At 52.1% G+C, this 18,419-nt stretch overlaps 1 protein-coding gene across 3 annotated transcripts in view; it reads left to right on the top strand.

Annotated features, from left to right (window-relative positions):
• The window catches only part of rsph1 (radial spoke head component 1), a 276,830-nt gene that overhangs the window by 206,657 nt on the left and 51,754 nt on the right, over nt 1–18,419 (top strand). For all 3 annotated transcript variants that reach the window (XM_072513039.1, XM_072513038.1, XM_072513040.1), the window contains one exon: nt 3,031–3,166. In XM_072513039.1, the coding sequence (XP_072369140.1) occupies nt 3,031–3,166 (136 nt within the window). The remainder of the gene's footprint in view (nt 1–3,030; nt 3,167–18,419) is intronic.

The following is an 18,419-nucleotide window of genomic DNA, read 5'->3' as shown; positions in this document are numbered from 1 at the left end:
CGCTACCACCACCTTCGCCTCTCCTCTCTCTGAGGGCATCATAATAACATTTAAAAGCCTCCAAACGTTGGCCTTGAGTTGCCTGCCCTTAACGAATCCCGTCTGGTCTTCCCCATCACCCCCGGAACGCAGTCTTCTATCCTTGTGGCCACTATCTTAGCCAACAACTTGGCATCCACATTCAAAAGTGACATCGGCCTATATGACCCACACTGCTCAGGATCCTTCTCCCGTTTAAGGATAAGTGAAATCGAGGCTGTGACATTGTCGGGGGGAGGATTCCCTTCTCTATAGCCTCATTAAATGTCCTCACCAGCAGTGGGTTCAATACCCCTGAGAACTTGTTATAAAATTCCACCGGGTAGCCATCCGGTCCCGGAGCTTTGCCCGACTGCACGCCCTCCAGCCCCTTGATAACTTCCTCCATCTCAATTGGGGCCCCCAGCCCCTCCACCAGGTCCTCCTCCACCCTCGGGATCTCCAACCGATCCAGAAATTGCCTCATCCCCTCCACTCCAGCCGGGGGTTCCGACTCATGTAGTCTACTGTAAAATTCTTTTAAAACTTTGTTCCCCCCCCCCCGGGTCCAAGACCATGTTACCATCCCTATTCTTCACTCTACCAATCTCCCTGGCCGCCTCTCTCTTCCTAAGCTGCTGCGCCAACATCCTACTCGCCTTTTCCCCGTACTCATAAACGCCCCCTTTACCTTCCTCAACTGTTCCACTGCTTTCCCTGTGGTCAACAACTCAAACTCCGCCTGTAACTTCCGCCGCTCCCTCAGGAGCCCTGCGTCCGGGGCATCCGCGTATCTCCTGTCCACCTGGAGTACCTCCTCCACTAATCTCTCCCTCTCCGCCCGTTCCCCTTTTCCCTATGGGACCGAATCGAAATTAGCTCCCCTCTAACAACCGCCTTCAGAGCTTCCCAGACCATCGCTGCAGATACCTCTCCCGTGTCATTTGTTTCCAGGTAGTTCTGGATGGACTTAATCACCCGCCCGCAGACAGCTTCATCCGCTAGCAACCCCAGATCCAGTCTCCATAATGGATGTTGCCCTCACCCTTCGCCCACCCGCAAATCCACCCAATGCGGGGCATGATCCGAGACTGTAATTGCCGAGTATTCCATCCCCATCACCCTCGGTATTAGCGCCCTGCTCCGAACAAAAAAGTCAATACGAGAGTAAACCTTATGGACGTGAGAAAAAAAATAAAACTCCTTCGCCCTCGGCCGTAGAAACCTCCATTGGTCTATACCCCTCATTTGTGCCATAAAGCCCTTCAATTCCTTTGCCACAGCCGGTCTCCTCCCTGACCTGGATATTGACCGATCCAACTCCGGATCAATGACCGTGTTAAAGTCCCCCCCCCCCCATGATCAGGTTATGTGACTCTAAGTCCGGGATCTGACCTAACACCCGCCTCATAAACTCCATGTCGTCCCAATTCAGAGCATATATGTTTACAAGCACCACTTGTACACCCTCCAACCTTCCACTCACCATTATGTACCTACCCACCTTGTCTGACACGATTCTCCCAGCTTCCCCCTCTTGCTTTTTATGTAAGTGTAAAAAGCCTTGGGATTTTCCTTAACCCTATTTGCCAATGACTTTTCGTGACTCCTTTTAGCCTTCCTGACTCCTTGCTTAAGTTCCTTCCTACTTTCCTTATATTCCACACAGGCTGCGTCTGTTCCCAGCCTTCTAGCCCTGAAAAATGCCTCCTTTTTCTTTTTGACGAGGCCTACAATATCTCTCGTTATCCAAGGTTCCCGAAAATTGCCGTATTTATCCTTCTTCCTCACAGGAACATGCCGGTCCTGAATTCCTTTCAACTGACATTTGAAAATCTCCCACATGTCAGATGTTGATTTACCCTCAAACATCCGCCCCCAATCTATGTTCTTCAGTTCACGCCTAATATTGTTATAATTAGCCTTCCCCCAGTTTAGCACATTCACCCTAGGACCACTCTTATCCTTGTCCACCAGCACATCAAAACGTACTGAATTGTGGTCACTGTTCCCAAAATGCTCCCCTACTGAAACATCTACCACCTGGCCGGGCTCATTCCCCAATACCAGGTCCAGTACCGCCCCTTCCCTAGTTGGACTGTCTACATATTGTTTTAAGAAGCCCTCCTGGATGCTTCTTACAAACTCCGCCCCGTCTAAGCCCCTGGCAGTAAGTGAGTCCCAGTCAATATTGGGAAAGTTGAAGTCTCCCATCACCTCAACCCTGTTGTTTTAACTCTTTTCCAAAATCTGTCTACCTATCTGCTCCTCTATCTCCCGCTGGCTGTTGGGAGGCCTGTAGTAAACCCCCAACATTGTAACTGCACCCTTGACTGAATTGTAATTCCACCAGCTGCCAATGTTGGGATTTGAACACCTGTTGCGAGGGCATTAGCCTGGGCCTCTGAGTTACTGGTCCAGCAACAGTACCACCAGGTCAGGAAGTGGAGAGAAAACGGAATTATAGACCAAATAAGCCTGACGTCAGTAGTGCGGCAAATTCTAGAATCCATAATCAAAGATTTGGTAGCAGAGCACTGAGAAAACAGTGGCAGGATCGGGCAGAGTCAACATGGGTTTCTGAAGGGAAACCATGACAAATATACTGGAAATCGATTGGAATTCTTTGAAGATGTAACTAGTTGCCGGCTGTGCCAGCATTTATTGCCCATCCCTAATTGCCCTTGAGGGATAGTTAAGGTCAATTTAGGTCAATTGCTGAAGGTAACGTTGTGGGCTCACACGATGGATTTACACCATGAGAGCCATCACAATGGAGCCCAATCTTGCTCTCATTCCCAAGAGGAATCACGAGAGAATGAGGACCGCAGGAACCCATTTTTCAACCTTGCCCCATGCCTGAGGTGTGATGACCCTCAGGTTAAATCACCACCGGTCAGTTCTCAAAGCGGAGAGTAACCTATGGTCCTCTGGGAATGTAGCGACATTTGCAATTATTGTCACAAGGTGCCTTGATTCACCCTCAGTATATTTATTGTTTACCTTCACCAGGCATGGTCAGGGAACCTATGTGTACGCCCTGACAGGTTCCAAATATGTGGGAACCTGGGTTCATGGAAAGCAGGTCGAGGCTGGAGAGCTCATTCACCTGAACCACCGCTACCAGGGAATGTTCCTCAATAACAATGTAAGTACTGTTTTCTGGCAGATATCTCGACAGTGAGTCACCTCAACACACTCAGACCCTTAGGTCAGTGGATTTCCTCAGCTAAGCCAGCATATCGAACCATAGAGTTCCTACAGTGCAGAAGGAGGCCATTCAGCCCATCGACATTTGGGCCATCGAGTCTGGACTGACCCTCTGAAAGAGCACCCTACCTAGGCCTACACCCTGCCCTATCCCCGTAACTCCATACCCCACCTACCAGGCACATCTCTTATGCACAAATGGTTAATTTATCACGGCCAATCCACCTAACCTGCACATCTTTAGACTGTAGGAGGAAACTGGAGCCCCCGGAGGAAATCCACGCACACACGGGGAGAACGTGCAGACTCCGCACAGACAGTGACCCAAGGCCGGAATTGAACCCGGGTGCCTGGCGCCGTGAGGCAGCAGTGCTAACCACTGCACCACCATGCCACCCCTATTGCCCACCCCCAATTGCTCTTGAAGATGAGGTGTTGTTCTTCCAGTTTGAGTTGGGTATTAGTGAAGCATTGCAGCAGGCAAACGAGGGGACATGTGGGCATGAGAGCAAGATGCTGAGTTAAAATGGCAAGCGACCAGAAGGTTGGGGTTATGCTTGTGGACTGAGTGAAGGTGTTCCGCAATGCGGTCACCCAGCTTCTGTTTAGTCTCCCGATGTAGAGGAGACGCATTGGGAGCAGCGAATGCAGTCGCCCAAATTGAAGGAGGTGCAAGTGAAATGCTGCTTAACCTGAAAGGAATGTTTGGGGCCTTTGTCAGTGAGGAGAAAGGAGGAAAGGGGCAGTTGTTGCTCCTTCTGCCTTTGCAAGGGAAGGTGCTGTGGGAAGGGACTGCAGGTTAGGGAACTGGAGCTGGAGTTGGATGAACTTCGGACTATTCAGGAGGCAGAGGTGGTCATAGATAGAAGCTTCAGGGATGTAGTTACTCCGAAGAATGAAGATAGATGGGTGACGGTGAGAGGGGCTGGGAGGAAGCAGTCAGTACAGGGATTCCCTGTGGTCATTCCCCTTAGTAACAAGTATACCGCTTTGGATACTGTTGGGGGGGGGGGCTTACCAGGGGTAAGCCATGGGGTACAGGTCTCTGGCACAGAGTCTGTCCCTGTTGCTCAGAACGGAAGGGGGGAGAGGAGTAGAGCATCAGTCATTGGAGACTCCATAGTTAGGGGGACAGATTGGAGATTCTGTGGGAACGAGAGAGACTCACGCTTGGTGTGTTACCTCCCAGGTGCCAGGGTGCGTGATGTCTCGGATCGTGTTTGCGGGATCCTTAAGGGGGCGGGAAAGCAGCCCCAAGCCGTGGTCCACATAGGTACCAACGACATAGGCAGGAAAAGGGATGGGGATGGAAGGCAGGAATTCAGGGAGCTAGGGTGGAAACTTAGATCTAGGACAAACAGTTATTATCTCTGGGTTGTTACCCATGCCACGTGATAGCGAGAAGAGGAATAGGGGGAGAGAGGAGTTGAACACGTGGCTACAGGGATGGTGCAGGAGGGAGGGTTTCAGATACCTGGATAATTGGGGCTCATTCTGGGGTAGGTGGGACCTCTACAAACGGGATGGTCTACACCTGGACCAGAGGGGTACCAATATCCTGGGGTGGGAAATTTGCTAATGCTCTTGGGGAGGGTTTAGCTAGATCAGCAGGGGATTGGGAACCTGAATTGTAGCTACAATATACAGGAGGTTGAGAGTAGTGAGGTCATGAGTAAGGTTTCAAGGTTGCAGGAGTGTACCGGCAGGCAGGAAGGTGGTTTGAAGTGTGTTTACTTCAACGCCAGGAGCATCCGGAATAAGGTGGGTGAACTTGCGGCATGGGTTGGTACCTGGGACTTCGATGTTGTGGCCATTTCGGAGACATGGATAGAGCAGGGACAGGAATGGTTGTTGCAGGTGCCGGGGTTTAGATATTTCAGTAAGATCAGGGAAGGTGGTAAAAGAGGGGGAGGGGTGGCATTGTTAGTCAAGGACAGTATTACGGTGGCAGAGAGGACGTTTGATCAGGACTCGTCTACTGAGGTAGTATGGGCTGAGGTTAGAAACAGGAAAGGAGAGGTCACCCTGTTAGGGGTTTTCTATAGGCCTCCGAAAAGTTCCAGAGATGTAGAGGAAAGGATTGCAAAGGTGATTCTGGATAGGAGCAAAAGTAACAGGGTAGTTGTTATGGGGGACTTTAACTTTCCAAATGTTTACTGGAAACGCTATAGTTCGAGTACTTTAGATGGGTCCGTTTTTGTCCAATGTGTGCAGGAGGGTTTCCTGACACAGTATGTAGAAAGGCAAACAAGAGGCGAGGCCACATTGGATTTGGTACTGGGTAATGAACCAGGACAGATGTTAGATTTGGAGGTAGGTGAGCACTTTGGTGATAGTGACCACAATTCGGTTACGTTTACTTTAGCGATGGAAAGGGATAGGTATATACCGCAGGGCAAGATTATATCTGGGGGAAAGGCAATTATGATGCGATGAGGCAAGACTTAGGATGCATCGGATGGAGAGGAAAACTGCAGGGGATGGGCACAATTGAAATGTGGAGCTTGTTCAAGGAACAGCTACTGTGTGTCCTTGATAAGTATGTACCTGTCAGGCAGGGAGGAAGTGGTCGAGCGAGGGAACCATGGTTTACTAAAGTCGTTGAATCATTTGTCAAGAGAAAGAAGGAGGCTTATGTAAAGATGAGACGTGAAGGTTCAGTTAGGGTGCTCGAGAGTTACAAGTTAGCTCGGAAGGATCTAAAGAGAGAGCTAAGAAGAGCCAGGAGGTAGGATCAAGGATAACCCTAAAGCTTTCTATAGGTATGTCAGGAATAAAAGAATGACGAGGGTAAGAGCAGGGTCAGTCAAGGACAGTAGTGGGAAGTTGTGCGTGGAGTCCGAGGAGATAGGAGAGGTGCTAAATGAATATTTTTCATCAGTAGTCACACAGGAAAAAGGCAATGTTGTCGAGGAGAATACTGAGATACAGGCTACTAGACTAGAAGGGCTTGAGGTTCATAAGGAGGAGGTGTTAGCAATTCTGGAAAGTGTGAAAATAGATAAGTCACCTGGGCCGGATGCGATTTATCCTAGGATTCTCTGGGAAGCTAGGGAGGAGATTGCTAAGCCTTTGGCTTTGATCTTTATGTCATCATTGTCTACAGGACTAGTGCCAGAAGACTGGAGGATAGCAAATGCTGTCTGTCCCCTTGTTCAAGAAGGGGAGTAGCGACAACCCCGGTAACTATAGACCAGTGAGCCTTACTTCTGTTGTGTGCAAAGTCTTGGAAAGGTTTATGAGAGATAAGGATTTATAATCATCTAGAAAGGAATAATTTGATTAGAGATAGTCAACACGGTTTTGTGAAGGGTAGGTCGTGCCTCATAAACCTCATTGAGTTCTTTGAGAAGGTGACCAAACAGGTGGATGAGGGTAAAGCAGCTGATGTGGTGTATATGGATTTCAGTAAAGCGTTTGATAAGGTTCCCCACGGTAGGCTATTGCGGAAAATACGGAGGCATGGGATTCCGGGTGATTTAGCAGTTTGGATCAGAAATTGGCTAGCTGGAAGAAGACAAAGGGTGGTGGTTGATGGGAAATGTTCAGACTGGAGTCTAGTTACTAGTGGTGTACCACAAGGATCTGTTTTGGGTCCACTGCTGTTTGTCATTTTATAATTGACCTGGAGGAGGGCGTGGAAGGATGGGTGAGTAAATTTGCAGATGACACTAAAGGCGGTGGAGTTGTGGACAGTGCGGAAGGATGTTACAAGTTACAGAGGGACATAGATAAGCTGCAGCGCTGGGCTGAGAGGTGGCAAATGGAATTTAATGCAGAAAAGTGTGAAGTGATTCATTTTGGAAGGAATAACAGGAAGATAGAGTACTGGGCTAATGGTAAGATTCTTGGCAGTGTGGATGAGCAGAGAGATCTCGGTGTCCATGTACATAGATCCCTGAAAGTTGCCACTCAGGTTGAGAGGGTTGTTAAGAAGGCGTACGGTGTGTTAGCTTTTATTGGTAGAGGGATTGAGTTTCGGAGCCATGAGGTCATGTTGCAGCTGTACAAAACTCTGGTGCGGCCACATTTGGAGTATTGCGTGCAATTCCGGTCGCCGCATTATAGGAAGGATGTGGAAGCATTGGAAAGGGTGCAGAGGAGATTTATCAGAATGTTGCCTGGTATGGAGGGAAGATCTTATGAGGAAAGGCTGAGGGACTTGAGGCTGTTTTCGTCAGAGAGAAGAAGGTTAAGAGGTGACTTAATTGAGGCATACAAGATGATCAGAGGATTGGATAGGGTGGACAGTGAGAGCCTTTTTCCTCGGATGGTGATGTCTAGCACGAGGGGACATACCTTTAAATTGAGGGGCGATAGATATAAGACAGATGTCAGAGGTAGGTTCTTTACTCAGAGAGTAGTAAGGGCGTGGAATGCCCCTGCCTACCTGCAACAGTAGTGGACTCACCAACACTAAGGACATTCAAATGGTCATTGGATAGACATATGGACAATAAGGGAATAGTGTAGATGGGCTTTAGAGTGGTTTCACAGGTCGGCACAACATCGAGGGCCGAAGGGCCTGTACTGCGCTGTAATGTTCTATGTTCTATGTCTGGAGCTGGTGGCGGAGTGGACCAGGGTATCCCGGAGGGAGCAGTTCCTGCGGAATGCTGATGGCGGGAGTGAGGAGAAGATGTTTGGTGGTGGCGTCATGCTAGAGTTGGCGGACTGGTGGAGGTCGGTCTTTTGAATGTGGAGGCTGGTGGGGTGAAAAGTGAGAACAAGGGGATTCTGTCCTGGTTCAGGGAGAGAGGGGGGAGTGGGCGAGGGCAGAGGTGGGGGAGTGGGCGAGGGCAGAGGTGGGGGAGTGGGCGAGGGCAGAGGTGGTGGGAGTGGGCGGGGGCAGAGGTGGGGGGAGTGGGCGGGGCAGAGGTGGGGGAGTGGGCGAGGGCAGAGGTGGGGGAGTGGGCGAGGGCAGAGGTGGGGGAGTGGGTGAGGGCAGAGGTGGGGGAGTGGGTGAGGGCAGAGGTGGGAGTGGGTGAGGGCAGAGGTGGGGGAGTGGGCGGGGGCAGAGGTGGGGGAGTGGGCGGGGCAGAGGTGGGGGAGTGGGTGAGGGCAGAGGTGGGGGAGTGGGTGAGGGCAGAGGTGGGGGAGTGGGTGAGGGCAGAGGTGGGGGAGTGGGCGAGGGCAGAGGTGGGGTAGTGGGTGAGGGCAGAGGTGGGGGGAGTGGACGAGGGCAGAAGTGGGGGAGTGGGCGAGGGCAGAGGTGAGGGAGTGGGCGAGGGCAGAGGTGGGGGAGTGGGCGAGGGCAGAGGTGGGGGAGTGGGCGAGGGCAGAGGTGGGGGAGTGGGCGAGGGCAGAGGTGGGGGAGTGGGCGAGGGCAGAGGTGAGGGAGTGGGCGAGGGCAGAGGTGAGGGAGTGGGCGAGGGCAGAAGTGGGGGAGTGGGCGGGGCAGAGGTGGGGGAGTGGGTGAGGGCAGAGGTGGGGGAGTGTGTGAGGGCAGAGGTGGGGGAGTGGGCGAGGGCAGGGGTGGGGGAGTGGGCGAGGGCAGAAGTGGGGGAGTGGGCGAGGGCAGAGGTGGGGGAGTGGGCGAGGGCAGAGGTGGGGGAGTGGGCGGGGGCAGAGGTGGGGGGAGTGGGCGGGGCAGAGGTGGGGGAGTGGGCGGGGCAGAGGTGGGGGAGTGGGTGAGGGCAGAGGTGCAAAGAAACTGGGAGAATGGGATGGAGTCCTGACAGGGAGCGGGGTGTCAGGAGCTGTCGTCGAGGTAACTGCGGAGTTGGGGTTTGCAATGAATATTGGTGGTCAATCCCCGGAAATGGAGACCGGGACGTAAGGGAATGTCGGACATGGACCATGTGAAGGTGAGAGAGGGGCGGAAATTAGAAGCAAAATTGATAATGTTTTCCAGGTCCAGACAATAGTGTGAAGCAGTATTGATACAGTATCGATATATCGGAGGAAGATTTGTGGGAAATGCCCGGAGTGAGACTGGAACAAGGAACGTTCCTTGGATTTAAAGGAGATTTACCAGGATGCTGCCTGGATTGGAGGGTAGGTCTTATGAGGAAAGGTTGAGGGAGCTAGGGCTTTTCTCATTGGAGTGGAGGAGGATGAGAGGCGACTTAATAGAGATTTATAAGATAATGAGGGGGATAGATAGAGTGGACGTTCAGAGACTATTTCCTCGGGTGGATGTAGCTGTTACAAGGGGGCATAACTATAAGATTCAGGGTGGGAGATAGAGGAGGGATGTCCGAGGTAGGTTCTTTACTCAGAGAGTGGTTAGGGTGTGGAATGGACTGCCTGCTGTGATAGTGGAGTCGGACACTTTAGGAACTTTCAAGCGGTTATTGGATAGACACATGGAGCACACCAGAATGACAGGGAGTGGGATAGCTTGATCTTGGTTTCGGACAATGCTCGGCACAACATCGAGGGCCGAAGGGCCTGTTCTGTGCTGTACTGTTCTATGTCCTATGTTCCACATCACCACAAAAAGATGGACACTTTCGGTGGCGTTCGCGAACGGAGCGGCTGCAGCAAAGAGGCTCCCGCACGTCCACAAAATCGCGGCTTTTTTGGGGGGGCATTTCCCGGCGGGTTTTAAAAAAAATTAAAGTCCCGTGAAATCGGCCCTGCCTCCTTCGTCCTGCCCAAGCACCAAAGCTTCGTTCCACGGAGCTGAAAGAGAAAATAAAGAGGCGAGAGAGGAGACTAGTCCCGGTGTGCTGCACGTGGAGGAGGAGTGGGGATCGCAACAAGAAACAGCCTACGAAATGAAATGAAAATCGCTTATTGTCACAAGTAGGCTTCAATGAAGTTACTGTGAAAAGCCCCTAGTCGCCACATTCCGGCACCTGTTCGGGGAGGCTGGAACGGGAATTGAACCGTGCTGCTGGCCTGCCTTGGTCTGCTTTCAAAGTCAGCTCTTTAGCCCTGTGCTAAACAGCCTCTAAAAGTCGGAACACGGAGAGGATAAGACAAAAAAATAATAATTTTTTTTAAAAATCGTTTTGAAAAAGAAAAAAACCCTTAGGGGGTTGATGCGCGATCAATTACACTCAAGACAAAGTGATTTCATAACTGAGGCTTTTATCAACTAGAACTTGTTCCCCAGCAGCTTCGGTACAGAAAGTGAAGGCTGCTGGGACGGCACCAGTTCTTATACTCCGCCTGTCAGGGCGGAGCTACGTATCAACAGCCAATGGTAAACATAGAACATAGAACATAGAACAATACAGCGCAGTACAGGCCCTTCGGCCCACGATGTTGCACCGAAACAAAAAGCCATCTAACCTACACTATACCATTATCATCCATATGTTTATCCAATAAACTTTTAAATGCCCTCAATGTTGGCGAGTTCACTACTGTAGCAGGTAGGGCATCCCACGACCTCACTACTCTTTGCGTAAAGAACCTACCTCTGACCTCTGTCCTATATCTATTACCCCTCAGTTTAAAGTTATGTCCCCTCGTGCCAGCCATTTCCATCCATGGGAGAAGGCTCTCACTGTCCACCCTATCCAACCCCTGATCATTTTGTATGCCTCTATTAAGTCTCCTCTTAACCTTCTTCTATCCAACGAAAACAACCTCAAGTCCATCAGCCTTTCCTCATAAGATTTTCCCTCCATACCAGGCAACATCCTGGTAAATCTCCTCTGCACTCGCTCCAAAGCCTCCACGTCCTTCCTATAATGCAGTGACCAGAACTGTACGCAATACTCCAAATGCGGCCGTACCAGAGTTCTGTACAGCTGCAACATGACCTCCTGACTCCGGAACTCAATCCCTCTACCAATAAAGACCAACACTCCATAGGCCTTCTTCACAACCCTATCAACCTGGGTGGCAACTTTCAGGGATCTATGTACATGGACACCTAGATCCCTCTGCTCATCCACACTTCCAAGAACTTTACCATTAGCCAAATATTCCGCATTCCTGTTATTCCTTCCAAAGTGAATCACCTCACACTTCTCTACATTAAACTCCATTTGCCACCTCTCAGCCCAGCTCTGCAGCTTATCTATATCCCTCTGTAACCTGCTACTTCCTTCCACACTGTCGACAACACCACCGACTTTAGTATCGTCTGCAAATTTACTCACCCACCCTTCTGCGCCTTCCTCTAGGTCATTGATAAAAATGACAAACAGCAACGGCCCCAGAACAGATCCTTGTGGTACTCCACTTGTGACTGAACTCCATTCTGAACATTTCCCATCAACCACCACCCTCTGTCTTCTTTCAGCTAGCCAATTTCTGATCCACATCTCTAAATCACCCTCAATCCCCAGCCTCCGTATTTTCTGCAATAGCCTACCGTGGGGAACCTTATCAAACGCTTTGCTGAAATCCATATACACCACATCAACTGCTCTACCCTCGTCTACCAGTTCAGTCACCTTCTCAAAGAACTCGATAAGGTTTGTGAGGCATGACCGACCCTTCACAAAGCCATGCTGACTATCCCTGATCATATTATTCCTATCTAGATGATTATAAATCTTGTCTCTTATAATCCCCTCCAAGACTTTACCCACTACAGACGTGAGGCTCACCGGTCTATAGTTGCCGGGGTTGTCTCTGCTCCCCTTTTTGAACAAAGGGACCACATTTGCTGTTCTCCAGTCCTCTGGCACTATTCCTGTAGCCAATGATGACATAAAAATCAAAGCCAAAGGCCCAGCAATCTCTTCCCTGGCCTCCCAGAGAATCCTAGGATAAATCCCATCAGGTCCCGGGGACTTATCTATTTTCAGCCTGTCCAGAATTGCCAACACCTCTTCCCTACGTACCTCAATGCCATCTATTCTAATAGCCTGGGTCTCAGCATTCTCCTCCACAACATTCTCTTTTTCCTGAGTGAATACTGATGAAAAATATTCATTTAGTATCTCGCCTATCTCTTCAGACTCTACACACAACTTCCCATCCCTGTCCTTGACTGGTCCTACTCTTTCCCTAGTCATTCGCTTATTCCTGACATACCTATAGAAAGTTTTTGGATTTTCCTTGATCCTTCCTGCCAAATACTTCTCATGTCCCCTCCTTGCTCGTCTTAGCTCTCTCTTTAGATCCTTCCTCGCTACCTTATAACTATCCATCGCCCCAACTGAAACTTCACACCTCATCTTCACATAGGCCTCCTTCTTCCTCTTAACAAGAGATTCCACTTCTTTGGTAAACCACGGTTCCCTCGCTCGGCACCTTCCTCCCTGCCTGACCGGTACATACTTATCAAGAACACGCAGTAGCTGATCCTTGAACAAGCTCCACTTATCCAGTGTGTCCAACACTTGCAGCCTACTTCTCCACCTTATCCCCCCCAAGTCACGTCTAATGGCATCATAATTTCCCTTCCCCCAGCTATAACTCTTGCCCTGCGGTGTATACTTATCCCTTTCCATCCTTAACGTAAACGTCACCGAATTGTGGTCACTGTCCCCAAAGTGCTCACCTACCTCCAAATCCAACACCTGGCCTGGTTCATTACCCAAAACCAAATCCAATGTGCCCTCGCCTCTTGTTGGCCTGTCAACAAACTGTGTCAGGAAACCCTCCTGCACACACTGTACAAAAAACGACCCATCTAATGTACTCGAACTATATCTTTTCCAGTCAATATTTGGAAAGTTAAAGTCTCCCATAATAACTACCCTGTTACTTTTGCTCTTATCCAGGATCATCCTCGCCATCCTTTCCTCTACATCCCTAGAACTATTTGGAGGCCTATAGAAAACTCCCAACAGGGTGACCTCTCCTTTCCTGTTTCTAACCTCAGCCCATACTACCTCGGAAGATGAGTCCCCATCTAGCATCCTCTCCGCCACCGTAATACTGCTCTTGACTAGCAGCGCCACACCTCCCCCTCTTTTGCCTCCTTCTCTGAGCTTACTAAAACACCTAAACCCCGGAACCTGCAACATCCATTCCTGTCCCTGCTCTATCCATGTCTCCGAAATGGCCACAACATCGAAGTCCCAGGTACCAACCCATGCTGCCAGTTCCCCTACCTTATTTCGTATACTCCTGGCATTGAAGTAGACACACTTCAAACCACCTACCTGAACACTGGCCCCCTCCTGCGACGTCAAATCTGAGCTCCTGACCTCTATACTCTCATTCTCCTTTACCCTAAAACTACACTCCAGGTTCCCATGCCCCTGCTGCATTAGTTTAAACCCCCCCAAAGAGCACTAACAAATCTCCCCCCCCAGGATATTTGTGCCCCGCAGGTTCAGATGTAGACCAGCCTGTCTGTAGAGGTCCCACCTTCCCCAGAAAGAGCCCCAGTTATCCAGAAATCTGAATCCCTCCCGCCTGCACCATCCCTGTAGCCACGTGTTTAATTGCTCTCTCTCCCTATTCCTCATCTCACTATCACGTGGCATGGGCAACAACCCAGAGATAACAACTCTGTTTGTTCTAGTTCTGAGCTTCCATCCTAGCTCCCTGAAAGCCTGCCTGACATCCTTATCCCCTTTCCTACCTGTGTCGTTAGTGCCAATGTGGACCACGACTTGGGGCTGCTCCCCCTCCCCCTTAAGGACCCGGAAAACACGATCCGAGACATCACGTACCCTTGCACCTGGGAGGCAACATACCAAACGTGAGTCTCTCACGCTCCCACAAAATCTCCTAGCTGTGCCCCTGACTATAGAGTCCCCAATTACTAATGCTCTGCTCCTCTTCCCCCCTTCCCTTCTGAGCAACAGGGTCAGACTCCGTGCCAGAGGCCCGTACCCCATGGCTTACCCCTGGTAAGTCCCCCCCCCCACAAGTATCCAAAGCGGTATACTTGTTTCTCAGGGGAACGACCGCAGGGGATCCCTGCACTGACTGCTTTTTCCCAGTCCCTCTTACAGTTACCCATCTATCTCCAATCTTTGGTGTAACTAATTCCCTGAAGCTGCTATCTATGACCCCCTCTGCCTCCCGAATGATCCAAAGTTCTTCCAACTCCAGCTCCAGTTCCCTAACTCGGTCTTGGAGGAGCTGGAGATGGCAGCACTTCCTGCAGGTAAAATCAGCAGGGACACTAACGGCATCCCTCACCTCAAACATCCTGCAGGAGGAACATTGCACTCCCTTCCCTGCCATCCCTCTAACTTTCTACCAAGATCTGGCTAACAACTAAATTAAATTTTTTATATAAAAAAAATATATTAATAACAATAATAAAATATGGTACTTACCTCAGACCAAAGGGTTTCCTCTCCACCAGAATTTATTGGTGAGGGTCTTCCCAGAAGTCCGCGGGTCGACTTCCTGTTCCCACCTTAAACACTAAAATTTTTTTTAAAAAATTTAAAGGAGAGACTTACCTCCCAGAAATCACTTCCGCACTGCCCCCGCTGAAATGGACTAGCCTGCTCCGCTCCTGCTGAAATCGACTTGGCCTGCAAGGTAAGTAAGTTGTTAATCAGTACTTACCTCACCCAGGCAGCGGCCTTTTAAACGGCCCCCTCTGCCTCGCAGCTCCCGCGCTTTTTCAAATTCCCGCGCTGTTTCTAAGGTCCCAGCTCTCACTCCCGAACTCAACAGCTGACCTGCAAGGTAAGTAAGTTAATCAGTAGGCGTAAACTCCTAGGTTTAACCAATGGTCATCAGCCTCTTAGGTACCGCAATACCTGATACTATCACATTCACCCCCTGTTAAAAAAGAGTCCGGCAGGGGTGGTGGCCAGTGGTAACAGTCGCCTTTAACATGGCATGATCAGATATGGAGGTACCGTGATACCTCCTTACAGGGCTGTCGAGAATATTTACAAAGTGTTCGTTCACGGTTAAAGTCACAGCGAAGTAATCAGTCGATCGGGTGGCCTGGTCGTCCTTCTGGAGCGTCTGGGCTTTGGTGGTGATTCTGGTGGGGGTCCCGGTGGTTGCGACTCCGGGAGCGTGGTTTCGTCCTCCCTGGCAGCTTCATCACCCCTAGGTGGCGCTGTTGGGGCCAACGGTTGACACGGGGGGGGCGCCTGTAGGGGGCGTCGGTGGTTGGGCAGGCCTAGGCAGGAGCGGCGGGAGTACTGACCCTCCAGTGAGGTGCTGTTGGGGGGGGGGTAAAGGTTCGGGTGTGCGCGGGGTTCCGGCGGGCGCCAGGTCCCGTAGGGAGACTGTATCTTGCCGGCAGTCAGGGAACGCCACGTAGGCGTACTGGGGGTTAGCGTGCAGCAGGTGGACCCTCTCGACCAACGGGTCCGACTTGTGCGCCCGCACGTGCTTCCGAAGCAGGACGGGTCCGGGTGTCGCTAGCCAGGTTGGGAGCGAGGTCCCGGAGGAGGACTTCCTGGGGAAGACCAGGAGGCGTTCATGAGGTGTCTGATTGGTAGTTGTACAGAGCAGCGACCGGATGGCGTGGAGGGCCTCCGGGAAGACTTCTTGCCAGCGGGAGACTGAGAGATTCCTGGACCGTAGGGCCAGTAGAACAGTCTTCCAGACCGTTCCGTTCTCCCAGGGGTTGTAACTGGTCGTCCTGCTCGAGGCGATGCCCTTGCTGAGCAGGAATTGGCGCAGTTCGTCGCTCATAAAGGAGGACCCCCTATCACTGTGCATGTACACGGGGAAACCGAACAGTGTAAAGATACCCTGGAGGGCCTTGATTGACGGTGGTTGTGGTCATGTCCGGGCAGGGGATGGCGAATGGGAACCAGGAGCACTCATCAATCACGTTCAGGTAATACGTGTTGCAGTCGGTGGAGGGGACGAGGGCCTTTGAAATCCATGCTGAGGCGTTCAAAGGGACGGGAAGCCTTTATCAGGTGCACCCTCTCTGGCCGGTAGAAGTGCGGTTTGCACTCCGCGCAGATTTGGCAGTCCCTGGTGACTGTCCTGGCCTCCTCGATGGAGGAGGGCAGGTTGCGGGTCTTGATGAAGTGGAAGAAACGAGTGACCCCCGGGTGGCAGAGGTCCTCGTGGAGGGCTCGGAGGCGGGCCACTTGTGCAGTGGCACAAGTGCCGCGGGACAGGGCATCAGGAGGCTCGTTTAGCTTCCCCGGACGTACAAGATCTCGTAGTTGAAGGTGGAGAGTTCTATCCTCCACCGCAAGATCTTGTCGTTTTTAATCTTGCCCCGCTTTGCATTATCGAACATGAAAGCAACCGACTGTTACTCCGTGAGGAGAGTGAATCTCCTGCCGGCCAGGTAATGCCTCCAATGTCTCACAGCTTCCACTATGGCCTGGGCCTCCTTTTCGACCGAGGAGTGGTGAATTTCGGAAGCATGGAGGGTACGGGAGAAGAAGGCCACGGGCCTGCCCGCTTGGTTGAGGGTGGCCACCAGAGCTACGTCGGACGCATCGCTCTCGACCTGGAAGGGGAGGGACTCATCGATGGCGTCCATCGTGGCCTTTGCAATGTCCGCTTTGATGCGGCTGAAGGCCTGGCGAGCCTCTGTCGACGGGGGAAGGTTGTGGACTAGATCAAGGGTCGGGCTTTGTCTGCGTAGTTGGGGATCCACTGTGCGTAATAACTGAAAAACCCGAGGCAGCGCTTCAGGGCCTTGGCGCAGTGAGGGAGGGGGGGAACTCCATAAGGGGGCGCATGCGCTCAGGGTCGGGGCCTATACTCCATTTCGCACTACGTAGACTAGACGGTCGGTGCTAAATATGCATTTATCCTTATTGTACGTTAAGTAAAGGATTTTCGCGGGCTGGAGAAATTTGTGGAGGGTTGGTGTCGTGGTCCTGCTGGTCATGGCCGCAGATGGGTGACGTTATCCAGATACGGGAACGTTGCGAGTAAGCCGTACCGGTCAACCATTCGGTCCATCTCTCGCTGGAAGACCAAGACCCCATTGGTGACACCAAAGGGAACTCTTAAAAATTGATAGAGCCGCCCATCTGCTTCGAAGGCAGTGTACTTGCGGTCACTATTACGGAGGGGTAGCTGGTGGTAGGGGGACTTGAGATCCACCGTGGAGATGACCTTGTATTGCACGATCCTGTTTACCAGGTCGGCTATACGGGGAGAGGGTACGCGTCCAGCTGCGTAAACCTGTTGATGGTCTGACTGTAGTCAATGACCATCCTATGTTTCTCCCCGGTCTTTACCACCACTACTTGAGCTCTCCAGGGACTGTTGCTCGCTTCGATGACCCCCTTCCCTCAGCAGCCTTTGGACCTCTGACTGATGAAGGTCCGGTCCTGGGCACTGTACCGTCTGCTCCTGGTGGCGACGGGTTTGCAATCCGGGGTGAGGTTCGCAAACAGGGAAGGCGGGTCGACCTTCAGGGTCGCGAGCCGCAGACAGTAAGGGGGGGTATAGGGCCGCCGAATTTGAAGGTCAGGCTTTGCAAGTTACATTGGAAGTCCAACCCCAGGAGGGTAGCCGCGCAGAGGTGCGGCAGGACATAAAGGCGGAAATTGTTGTATCTCCTGCCTTGGACAGTGAGGTTTGCTAGGCAGAACCCCTTTATCTCCACCGAGTGTGGACCCGGAGGCCAGGGAGATCCTTTGGTTTACAGGGTGGGTAACAAGTGAACAGCGCTTTACCGTGTTGGGTTATCGAGTCAATCAGGCAAGACGTCTCGTGGCCATTGATGAAGACCGTCGTTGTTGCTGTGCGAGTGTCCGAGGTCGACTTTGGTCCAGTGTCACCGAGGCCAGATGAAGCAGTTGCGAGTTCTGATGGGGCAGCGTGTAGTCGGCCGTGCTGGGGGCCTGGGGCCCCATCGAAGATGGCGCTCCCCATGGGTCACACATGGAGTCCGGGGATGAGGAAGATGGCAGCGGCGAGGGACAAAATGGCGGCGCCCACCCGTCCTGCGTGGTGTCCGGTGGGCAAGATGGCCGTGTCCGTGGGTCGCACGTGGCCCTAGGATAGGGGGGTGGCGGTGAGCGCTGGCGGGTCGGGGCCTGAAGGGGGGTTGCTGCGGCGGTCCGGAGTCGCTGGAGACCGTGGCCACGGCGTGGGCCTGGCAGACCCCCATAAAGTGGCCCTTCTTGCCGCACCCTTTGCAGGTGGAGGTGCGGGCCGGGCAGGGCGGGCGGAGATGATTCGCCTGCCCGCAAAAGAAACAGCGGGGCCCGGCGGCGTTAGCGGGCTGTCTCGCAGCGCAGGCCAGCGGGGTCCATGGGGAAGGTCTGTGGGGCTGCCGCTGCGGGGTGCCACGCAGCCTAGGGGGCCGCCGCACGGTCGGGCGCATAGGACTGCGCGTTTCTGTAGGCAAAGTCCATGGACCCTGCCAGGGCCCGTGCCTCTCTAAGTCCCAGGGTGTCCTTTTCTAGGAGTCTTCGGCG

Source organism: Scyliorhinus torazame, chromosome 8, assembly GCF_047496885.1.
Source record: "Scyliorhinus torazame isolate Kashiwa2021f chromosome 8, sScyTor2.1, whole genome shotgun sequence".
Lineage (NCBI taxonomy): Eukaryota > Metazoa > Chordata > Chondrichthyes > Carcharhiniformes > Scyliorhinidae > Scyliorhinus > Scyliorhinus torazame.
The sequence above is the reverse complement of the archived record's forward strand: the minus strand, read 5'-3'. Positions and strand labels throughout refer to the sequence as shown.